This window comes from Neomonachus schauinslandi, chromosome 6 (genome assembly GCF_002201575.2).
Source record: "Neomonachus schauinslandi chromosome 6, ASM220157v2, whole genome shotgun sequence".
NCBI classification, from domain to species: domain Eukaryota; kingdom Metazoa; phylum Chordata; class Mammalia; order Carnivora; family Phocidae; genus Neomonachus; species Neomonachus schauinslandi.
Genome location: NC_058408.1, coordinates 47506350 through 47518526, shown reverse-complemented (window position 1 = coordinate 47518526; position 12177 = coordinate 47506350). Strand labels below are relative to the sequence as shown.

The 12177-nt window shown below is 39.3% G+C and overlaps 1 protein-coding gene across 1 annotated transcript in view; it reads left to right on the top strand.

Moving 5' to 3' along the window:
• Positions 1–12177, top strand: part of AXDND1 (axonemal dynein light chain domain containing 1) — a 98536-nt gene that overhangs the window by 25675 nt on the left and 60684 nt on the right. The window contains exons 9-10 of the mRNA XM_021682863.1: positions 7323–7463; positions 8141–8245. Of these exons, the coding sequence (XP_021538538.1) occupies positions 7323–7463; positions 8141–8245 (246 nt within the window). The remainder of the gene's footprint in view (positions 1–7322; positions 7464–8140; positions 8246–12177) is intronic.

The following is a 12177-nucleotide window of genomic DNA, read 5'->3' as shown; positions in this document are numbered from 1 at the left end:
TTTTATTTATTCATTTGACAGAGAGAGAGAGATAGTGAGAGCAGGAACACAAGCAGGGGGGCCCGATCCCAGGACCCCGGGATCATGACCTGAGCCGAAGGCAGACACTTAAGGACTGAGCCACCCAGGCGCCCCCTCTCTGTACAAATATTTATTTGACAGAGAGAGCACAAGTGGGGGTGGGAGGGGCAGAGAGAGAGGGAAAGGGAGAAACAGACTCCCTGCTGAGCAGGGAGCCTGGATGCACAGCTTGATCCCAGGACCCTGGGATCATGACCTGAGCTGAAGGCAGCCTAACCAGCTGAGCCACCCAGGTACCCATCAGTGTTGGTCTTTTTAAAAAATTTATTTATTTTTAATTGAAGTATAGTTGACTACAATATTATATTAGTGTCAAATGTACAACATAGTGATTTGACACTATGTACATTATGAGATATTCTCCATGATAAGTCACCATAAAGTTAATACAATATTTTTGACTATATTCCCTATGCTGTACTTTACATCCTCATGATCGATTTATTGTATAACTGGGAGTTTATACCTCTTAGTCCCCTTCAACTGTTTTGCCTAGCCCTTTACACCTTCCCCTCTGGCAACCATCAATTTGTTCTCTGTATTTATGAGTCTGTTTCTGTTTTCTTTGTTTTGTTTTTTAGATTCTACATATAAGTGAAGTCAAATGGTATTTGTCTTTCTCTGTCTGACTTATGTCACTTAGCATAATACCCTTTAGGTCTAGTCATATCACAAATAGCAAGATTTCTTTTTTTATTGACTGAATAATATTCTGTTGTATCCATTCATTTATTGATGGATACTTAGGTTGCTTCTATATTTTGGTTATTGTAAATACTGCTGCGATAAACATAAGAGCACATATATCTTTTCAAGTTAGTGTTTGCATGTTCTTCAGGTAAATACTAAGAAGTGGAGTTACCAAATCATCTGGTATTTTTATTTTTAATTTTTTGAGGAACCTCCATATTATTTTCATAGTGCTGCACCAATTTACATTCTCCCCAACAGGGCACGAGGGTTCCTTTTTCTCCACATCCACACCAACACTTGTTATTTTGGGTCTTTTTGATTTTAGCCATTCTGACAGGTGTGAGGTGATATCTCATTGTGGTTTTGATGTGCATTTCCCTGATAATTTAGTGATGTTGAACATCTTTTCATGTGCTTGTTGGCCATCTGTATGTATTTTTTGGAAAAGGGTTTATTCATGTCTTCTGCCCATTTTTATTTATTTTTATTTATTTATTTTTAAAGATTATTTATTTGAGAGAGAGAGCACGTGCACGAGCACACGAGTGGGGAGGGGAGGGAGAAGCAGGCTCCCCGAGAGCAGGGAGCCTGATGGAGGGCTGGATTCCAGGACCCTGGGATCATGACCTGAGCTAAAGGCAGATGCTTTACTGACTGAGCCAGCCAGGCGCCCCTTCTGCCCATTTTAAAATCAGATTATTTTATTGGTGTTAAGTTGTATGATTTCTCTATATATTTTGGATAATAGCTCCTTACTGGGTATGTCATTTGCAAATATCTCCCATTCAGTAGATTGTCTTTTGTTTCATTGATAGTTTCTGTCACTGTGCAAAAACTTTTTATTTTTGTATAGTCCCACTTGTTTATTTTTGCTTTTGTTGCCTTTTCTGAAGAGATAGATCCAAACAAATATTGCTAAGACTGATGTCAGAGAGATTATGGCCTTTTTTTTTTTTTTTTAGGAGTTTTATGGTTTTAGGGCTCACATTTAAGTCTTTAATCCATTTTTTTTTTTTAAGATTTTATTTATTTATTTGAGAGAGAGAGAATGAGAGAGAGCACAAGAGGGGGGAGGGTCAGAGGGAGAAGCAGACTCCCTGCTGAGCAGGGAGCCCGATGCGGGACTCGATCCCGGGACTCCAGGATCATGACCTGAGCCGAAGGCAGTCGCTTAACCAACTGAGCCACCCAGGCGCCCCAAGTCTTTAATCCATTTTGACTTTATTTTTGTATATGGTATAAGAAAGCGGTCTACTTTCATTCCTTTGCTTATGTTTGTCCAGTTTTCTCAATACTATTTAACAAAGAGACTGTCTTTTCCCCATTGTATAATCTTGCTTCCTTTGTCATAGATTAGTTGACTGTATAAATGTGGGTTTATTTCTGGGCTCTCTGTTTTATTCCATTGATCTATGTGTCTATTTTTGTGCTAGTACCACACTGTTCTGATTACCAATGAATTGTAGTATAGTTTGAAATCTGGGAGTGTGATACCTTCAGCTTTGTTCTGCTTTCTCAAGATTGCTTTGGCTATTCAGGGTCCTTCAAGGTTCCATATGAATTTAGGATAATTCTAGTTCTGTAAAAAACGTTGTTAGCATTTTTAAAAAGATTTTATTTATTTGACAGAGAGAGACACAGCGAGAGAGGGAACACAAACAGGGAGAGTGGGAGAGGGAGAATCAGTCTCCGCTGAGCAGGGAGCCCAATGCAGGGCTCGATCCCAGGACTGTGGGATCATGACCTGAGCTGAAGGCAGATGCCTAACGACTTAGCCACCCAGGAGCCCCTGTTGTTAGTATTTTGATAGAAATTTCATTGAACCTGTAGATTGCTTTGGGCAGTATGGACATTTTATTTTATTTATTTTATTTATTTTTAAAGGTTTTATTTATTTATTTGACAGAGAAAGACACAGTGAGAGAGGGAACACAAGCAGGAGGAGTGGGAGAGGGAGAAGCAGGCTTCCCGCCGAGCAGGGAGCCCAGTGCGGGGCTCGATCCCAGGACCCTGGGATCATTACCTGAGCCGAAGGCAGACGCCCAACGACTGAGACACCCAGGCGCCCCAGTATGGACATTTTAATGATATTAATTCTTTCATTCCATGAGCAGGGTATATCTTTCAATTTGTTTATGTTACCTTTAATTTCTTTCATCAATATCTTGTAGTTTTCAGAGTATAGGTCTTCCACCTCCTTGGTAAAATTTATTCCTAGGTATTTTATTATTTTTGGTGCAATTGTAAATGGGATTGTTTTCTTAATTTCTCTTTCTGCTAGCTTATTAGTATATAAAAACAACATATTTCTGTATATTAATTTTATATCCTGCAAATTTACTGAATTCATTTATTCTAATAGTTTTTTGGTGGAGTCTTTAGGGTTTTCTATATATAGTATTATGTCATCTGCAAATAGTGAGTTTTATTTCTTCCTTACTAATTTGGTTGCCTTTTATTTTAGTTTCTTGTCTGATTGCTGTGGCTAGGACTTCTAGTACTGTGTTGAATAAAAGTGGCAAGAGTAAACACACTTGTCTTGTTACTGATCTTAAAGAAAAGCTTTCACCTTTTCACCACTGACTATGTTAGCTGTGGGTTTGTCACAGATAGCCATTATTATATTGAGTTTTGTTCCCTCTATATCACTTTGTTGAGAGTTTTTATCACATGAATGGATGTTGAATTTGCCAAATGATTTTTCTGCATTTAATGAGATGACCATATGGTTTTTATTCTCCATTTTGTTAATGTGGTGTATCACACTGATTTGTGGATATTGACCCATCCTTGCATCCTTGGAATAAATTGCAGTTGATTGCAGTTGATTTAAATGTATTATTGAATTCAGTTTGCTAATATTTTGTTGAGGATTTTTGCATCTTTGTTCATTAGGGATATTGGCTTCTAATTTTCTTTTCTTTTCTTTTCCTCTCTTCCCTTTCCTTCCCTTCCTTTTTTTTGGGTGTCTGGTTTTGTTATCAGGGTAGTGTTGTCCTTATAGAATGAATTTGAAACAATTCTTCCTTTTCTGTTTTTTGGAATAGTTTGAGAATAGATATTAAGTCTTTAAATGTTTGGTAGAATTTACATTTGTAGCAGTCTGGTCCTGACTTCTGTTGGTTTTGAGAGTTTTTTGTTTATTGATTCAATTTAATTACTAGTAATTCATCTGTTTAGATTTTCTATTTCTTCCTGATTCATTCTGGGAAGATTGTATGTTTCTAGGAATTTATCCATTTCTTCTAGGTTGTTGAATTTGTTGGTAAATAAATTGCTGTATCCCCTTTATCATTATGTAATGCTGTTCTTTGTCTCTTGTTATGTTTGCTGTTCTAAAGTCTATTTTGTGTGATATAATTATTGCTACCCCAGGTTTTTTATTTCCATTTGCATGGAATATGGTTTTCTATCCCTTCACTCATTTTGCATATGTCTTTATATTTAAAGTGAGTCTCTTGTAGGCAGCATATAGGAATCTTATTTATTTTTATCCATTTAATTACCTTATGTCTTTTGACCTTTAGTCCATTTACATTTAAATTAATTATTGATAAGTTTATACTTACTGCAATTTTGTTGATTGTTTCTGGTTTTTTTTTTTTTTTTTTTAATATTTTATTTATTTGTCAGAGAGAATGAGAGAGTGAGAGAGGCAGGCAGAGGAAGAAGCAGATTCCCTGCTGAGCAAGGAGCCCTATATGGGACTCAATCCCAGGACCCTGAGATCATGACCCAAGCCAAAGGCAGATGCTTAACCAACTGAGCCACCCAGGCATCCCGGTTCTTTGTTTTTTTAAGATTTTATTTTTATTTCCATACTTAACATGAGGCTTGAACTTACAACCCCAAGATCAAGAGTTGCATGCTTACTGACTGAGCCAGCCAGGCTCCCCTCTGGTTCTTTTTATAATTCTTCTCTGTCCCTTTCTTCTCTGGCGATTTGATGATTTTTTTTAGTATTATGCTTGGATTCCTTTCTCTTTCTGATTTCTTGTGTATTTGTTATAGGTTTTTGGTTTGTGGTTATCATGAGGTTTATCTATAACACCCTATGTATTTAACAGTCTATTATTTATTTATTTATTTATTTATTTAAGAGAGAGTGTGCATGTGCATCTGTGCAGGGGAGGGGGAGAGGGAGAGAGAGAATCTTAGGCAGGCTTCATGCCCAGCACAGAGCCTGACATGGGGCTCAATCTCATGACCCTGAGATCATGACCTGTGGTTACCATGAGGTTTATATATAACACCCTTTGTATTTAACAGTCTTATTTATTTATTTATTTATTTGAGAGAGAGCACGTGCCATGCATGAGAGCAGGGGCAGGGCAGGAGTCACTCTGGAGGAGTGTCTGTCCTAGCTGAGGCTACCTGCTGGGCATGACAGGACACTAGAGGCTTTGGAAGACACAGTTGCCAGGGTGGGCAGGTTGGGCAGGATGGGTCTGCAAGGGGATGCTGGGATGGGTCCATAGGTGCAAACAAGGTAAATGGAGAGTGTCAGAACTGGCATCCACCAGTGTTAGGCCATCTAGGCTGAAGGAAGGCTAAATAAATAAATAAATAAATAAATAGTGCTTACCAGCACTTTTTTTCCTGGAGGAATTTCCTATAGATCCCTGTCCCTCCATCACACACCCTAAAATTTGTCAGTAAATCTCCTTCACTCCAGCCCAGGTGCTTTTCAAACTGCTGCCTTTGTGTTGGGTCTCAGAGTGAGGGTTACTATGTGGCAGCCCTTTAAGAACAGAATCTCAGTTCCTATAACCCTCTGGCTCCCTTGGAGTAAGCCCTGCTGATTTTCAAAGCCAGATGTTATGGGAGCTCATCTTCCCAGTGCAGATCCCCAGGGCAAGGGTTGCCCAGTGTGGGGCTTGAACCCCTTGCTCTTCAGTGTGGAACCTCCACACCTGTGATATCCCTCCTGCTTGTGGGTCTCTGCATCAGGGGTTTAGTTCTTGATTGCATCTCTGCCCCTCCTACCCTTTATTTGTATCTTTAGCTGTGGAAGTACTGTTCTGCTAGTGTTCTAGTCTTAGAGTAAAGTGTACTGTACGTAATTGCAGCCTTGGTGTGTCCAGGGGAGGATGTGAGTTCAGAATCTTCCTACTCTGCCATCTTACCCTTTCTACCCAATGTTGTTATTTTCACTGGGGCAACCATGACCTTGGGTTTGCCTGGTGAATACTGATTACCATTTCCCACTCCATTCTTAGTATATTGTATTTTATTTATTGTTTTTGTTTGTCGCCCCTAGAGACTTCTGTTTTTTTCCTGCAAGCCCAGTAATGCTTCAGAAAGTATGCTCTGTCATGGATCTAGTTGTATTGTAATAAGAAGACCCTTCAGAGTATTTTGTCCTTGTATTTCCAGGAGGGAAGTCTTAAAGAATTGATACTTCCTAGTGTATGAACTACATACCGAACTGATAAACTCTCTGTAATTCTAGGCGTTTAAGCAAGGGCTGGGTAATTCTTTCTGTTATGGGTGAGAAATTAAACTAAATGACCAGGGGCGCCTGGGTGGCTCAGATGGTTAAGCGTCTGCCTTTGACTCAGGTCATGATACCAGAGTCCTGGGATCCAGCCCCGTGTCAGGCTCCCTCCTCGGTGGGGAGCCTGCTTCTCCCTCTTCCTCTGCCTGCAGCTCGCCCTGCTTGCACTCTCTCTCTCTAACAAATAAATAAATAAAATCTTTAAAAAAAAAAACAAAACTAAATGACCATTCCAACTCAAAGATATTATAATTCAGTGGTCTCAGGCTTAGGATATAACACCAGGATCAATTTTAATACAAATGCTGCTCAGTATGGTATTTGTAATTTATCATTTGTGATCACTTCCAAATATTTGGTTTTATTCAGACTGAAAGAAATGACTTCTTTGAATTTAGGGTCTTTATTCATTTTTGAACACTTGGTGTCTTTTTGGGTTTAAACAACTTGAGAAAGTGGCTTTATTCATGAATTCAACTATTATAAAAAATCCCATTCTATATAAATACGTAAGACATGGTTTCTATCCTCATAGAATTTATAATTTAGAAGAAGAAATAAAAGAAGTTCTCATTTTGTTTTACATCTCAGACATATTCCAAATGATTATGACTCTGGTTAAAATCCTCCACAGTTCATTTGCTTGTGTGAGCATGGCAGGAATATACATATTAGATCCCTTTCTTTTCCTATCTTGTTCATCTTGCATATCTTTTATGAGTATCTACTATTTCTTTCCCTAACATTACTTTTTCTTTCATATATTTTCTCGCTCTTTTTTCCTTTTCTTTCTTTCTTTTTTTTTTTTTTTTTAAAGATTTTATTTATTTATTTGACAGAGAAAGACACAGCGAGAGAGGGAACACAAACGGGGAGTGGGAGAGGGAGAAGCAGACTCCCTGCCGAGCAGGGAGCCCGATGCGGGACTCGATCCCGGGACTCCAGGATCATGACCTGAGCCGAAGGCAGTCGCTTAACCAACTGAGCCACCCAGGCGCCCCCTTTTTTTTTTTTTTTTTTGCATGATAACCTTGTTTTCTTTCTCATGCAGAGAGCGGTATGTACAAATGCTTGACCAAATTGCCCGGCAGATGATTGATTTCTACAAAGACTTGGTAACTCAGCGAATGATGGACCAGCGCATTTTAGAAGAACTGTACAATTTTAAGAATGTTATTGAAGAACTGACCAGGTAAAATCTGTGATTGTCTTAAATACAAAACACAAGTCAAAACTGTGACTCTAAAGAGATGAAAAAACAGGAAAAGTAGAATGGTTAAGAGTGAGGACTCTTTTTCTTTTTGGGGGTTTAGGAAGAGACAGAAAGGACTGGGTTACACAGGTTAACACGAAACTAGGGCTCTGTGTATGTTTGATAGGGAAGCGATTCCTGTTCTCCTTCTAGGACTGAGATGTTGATCTTAGTCATGTTTACACAGTAGTGCCATGATTATGGATGTTAAGGTTTAAATCCCAAAGAGGATAAGTGTTATATAGCAATCAAGGTTAGTGATCCTCTAATCTGTGCCAAGATGATTCGTGGCAAGAATGAAGAGGGTAAGATAGGCATGTCAGAGGGTAGGATAGAGCAGCTGGTGGCCTTGCCTGTTAGCATCTGCCTTCTCTCTATTCGAGAGGATCTCTCACATCATCTTTCTGCCCTTTCTAGCCAACCAGATTCTATTGCCAAGCCTGACAGAATTCCATCCAAATGGACACTAGATTTCTTGATTTGGCTTATAAGGTATAAAAACTAGGAAGAGATTTACACATAACTGAGAAGATTCCTGAGTATAAATCGGATTTTCTGGGTAGAAACTTTTTGGAACTCTTCAACTATGAATATAAAATTTCTTTGGTTTATTTCAGGGAGCTGTGTCTGGTTCGGGCTCATGATATGAAATTAACAAAGGAAGCAGAGAAAGCCCACAAGGATTTGGCACAAGCTCTTCTAGATGCTGAAAAGAATGCTAGGTGAGTTATCAGATGTTAGCCATTATGTCATACATGCTTCACACCTTATTTGAAGAAACAAAAATTTTTTTTTTTTTTTAAAGATTTTATTTATTTATTTATTTGAGACAGAGAGAATGAGAGAGACAGAGAGCACATGAGAGGGGGGAGGGTCAGAGGGAGAAGCAGGCTCCCTGCCGAGCAGGGAGCCCGATGCGGGACTCGATCCAGAGACTCCAGGATCATGACCTGAGCCGAAGGCAGTCGCTTAACCAACTGAGCCACCCAGGCGCCCCTGAAGAAACAAAATTTTATAGAAACATTTGAAGTTTTTTATTACAACAGTGCCTGGAGGAGTTAATATATGTACAAGAAACTTTTAATAAACATATTTATTAACTCCTCCGGGCACTGTTTAATACACATCTCATAAATGTCTTCTTGTGTGAATTTTCCAGGGGTGTATCCCTAGAAGTGGAGTTACTGGGTCATAGGCCATGCATGGCCTTGTCTTGCCAGGATGTTGCCAAATGCTCTACAAAGTAGTCAGACCAGTATATCCTCTCATCAGTGTATGAGATTTCCCTTTTGTCCATATCTTTTATCAGTCTGATGGGTATGAAAAGGTATCCGGTTTTTGTTTGTGTTTTCCTAATTAGTAGTGTGAGTCTAGTTCTTTTTTAGATTTTAATAAATCTACTACGATCCTAATGTTTTTATCCTATTTTAGGGGTTAGCAAACTTTTCCTGTAAAGGGTCAGGTGGTGAGATGTGGTTTCTGATGCAACTATCAATCAACTCTGCCTTCGTAACGTGTGCTACTGTAGTGTAAAAGAAGGCAAGGGCAATACCAGAACATGGCTGTGTTCCAATAAAACTTTATTTATTGACACTGAAATTTGAAGGTATAAACATTTTCACATGTCACAAAATATTGTTATCCTATTGCTTTTTTAACCATTAAAAATATAAAAAGTAAAATATGTAAAAAACTAAAAATCTAAAATTCTTAGCTTATGTTCTATACAAAACACAAGTGGTGGGTTGTAAACCCAGAGGCTGTAATTTGCTGACCTTTATTCTATTTCATTTTCAGTTAGAGTTCTAATTACTAGGAAGCTCTTGGGTATATATCAAATGACATATCTGATTGTATTTTTAATTTTTCTTATTTAATTGATTAAAAATAATATACTATCATAGAAGCATTATATGTGCCTTGTAAGTAGAAAATACAAACAAGCAAAAATGAATTAAAAATATCCGCTTCACTACCCATAGATTACTGCTATACATGCCTTAGTGTATATCCTTTTTTCCCTATGTGTATGTGCACACATGCATTGTTTTAAATTGTACTGTATATACTGTTATACAGCCTGTTTTTTTTTTTTTAGTCAACAGTCTCTACCTGTTTCAGTAAAGTTTCACTTCACAAATTACCCAGGTCATATTCAAATTTTCCCAATTATTCCCAAAATGTATTTTACATTGGGTTGTCCAAACCAGTATCCAATCTAGGGCCACACATTGTACCCTGTTTTATGATCCTTTTAATTCAGCATAGTCTTCTGCTTTTTTAAAAAATGTGTTGAAGAATAACTATTTTTTTAAAAAATCAAGAAAAACACAAATGTATACAAAATCTAAATTCAGAGATATCTTACTTTTATTCTATTTTATTCCTTACTAGAATGAGAAGGGTACCTTGATCATTTTTTGTGCACTGAATATACTGCTGTTTTCTGTAGATGATTCACCCTTCTTGTCTTAGCAGAAAACTATTCTATACTTTGTCTTCTATCCTCATTCCTCTAATAGTATCTCTCCATCCTCTTTCTGGGCTGATGACCTTTCTTTCTAAAAAGCAGAAGTAAACGGAAGAGAACTCCTGCTCTCACCCCTACATCTACCCACCTGCCTGCACCTGTGCTCATCTGATACTCATGCCCATCTTTTACTGTGGACCAATTGTCTCTTTCTTTCTAAGGCCAATCTTCCCATTTGTGTACTATTCCATCATCTCATACCTACTCAAGATATTTTCAGCAAATATTCCCTATTTCTCCCATATCAGTTTTTCCCTCTTTTCCTGATTAGTCCCATTAGTATACACATATGCTATAAGTACTCCCATCTCAAAACAACAGCCAAAAAACAAAAAGACTCCTAAGTCTCTTAGGAGTATCCATGCGTATCCCCTTCTAGCTATGGCCGCATTTCCTCCCTGCCCCCGCTGCTTATAGTAATCTTCTTCAAAAAGTTGTCATATTCAGGGCGCCTGGGTGGCTCAGTTGGTTAAGCGACTGCCTTTGGCTCAGGTCATGATCCTGGAGTCCTGGGATCGAGTCCTGCATCGGGCTCCCTGCTCGGCAGGGGGTCTGCTTCTCCCTCTGACCCTCCTCCCTCTCATGCTCTCTGTCTCTCATTCTCTCTCTGTCAAATAAATAAATAAAATCTTAAAAAAAAAAAAAAGTTGTCATATTCAGTGTGTCTACTCCTGGTCCTCTCTTTGTCACTCCAATCAGGCTTTCACTCCCCCCACCCCACCAAAGTGCACTTGTCAAATTCAACAGTGACTTTCATGTTGCTAAATCTAAAGGTCGCTTCTCAATTCTCCTTTAACTTGACTTACCGGCCGCATTTATCAGAACTCATCACTTGCTCTTGCATGAAGCAATGTCTTTCAGTATATCACACTCTCCTAGTTTCCTCCTCCTTTACTATCTACTCTTTCTTACTGATATCCCTTGCAGATTCCTTTTCTTTTCACCAATTTCTATTTTTTTTTTTAAGATTTTATTTATTTATTTGACAGAGAGAGACACAGACAGAGAGAGAACACACGCAGGGGTGTGGGAGGGAGAAGTGGGCTCCCCACAGAGCAGGGAGTCCGATGCGGGGCCCGGTCCCAGGACGCTGGGATCATGACCTGTGCCAAAGGCAAACGCTCAACGACTGAGCCACCCAGGCGCCCCTCACCAATTTCTAAATGGTAGAGTGTGCATTCCATGGATCTTTTCTGTATCTGTATTCACTGACGAAATCTCTTCAGTTTCCTGCCTTTCAATGTCATCAACCTGTATACTCTCAGCTCACAAATATGTATCTACGCCCTTCTCCACAAATTTGTACACCCAGTTTCAATCTTCTCTTTGAATTCCAGACTTACATATTCCACGGCCTCAACACTTCTCTTAGCTACCTAACATTCCCAAACCGAATTCCTGTTCTTTTCCCCAAAACTACTTCTCCCACACTCATCTCATTTCAGTTAATGGCAACTCCATCCTTCCAGTTTCTGGGGCCAAAACTCTTGGAGTCCTTCTTGATCACTTTCTTTCTCTCACATCTCACCTTTCTCTGTGGCAAAGTCGGTCACCTTTCACTACATATGCCGAGTCCTCCTCACTTCCGTCCTGCCATCTGCATCTCTTGGCTACGGTGTTGCGGTAACCTCGGAATCACCTTTTTACTTCTGTGTGTACACCGCAGTAGGCTGTTCTCCACACACCAGCCAAGATTGTTGTTGAAAACCGACCTCTGGGCTCTGGAGCCAAAATACGACACGAAGACGGAGTTTGGGGATAAAGAGGAACAATAGTTTTATTACTTTGCCAGGCAAAGCAGGCTAATGCCTTCAAAACTGCAGACCTGCCCCGGGTAAAAGGCTGAGAGTTTTATAGGAAAATGCAGGTTCTGGGCGGTTTCACTAGGAATCTGGTATGTGCTGCCAGCCACATTCCTCATGTCTTCAAGGTGGTCTTGTGACTGATGCTTGTGCCGGCCATGAGTCTGGTTACTAGGTATCAACATCCATACCAAGTTCCTGGAACAGAGGATCCCACAGAAGCACAAGTGAATGGGGGAGGGGGCTTCAAGAATGAGGAAGAGAAAAATTTGTTCAACTTGGAGTCAAACCTTGCTGAAACATTAGTATGTCCATCTTAATT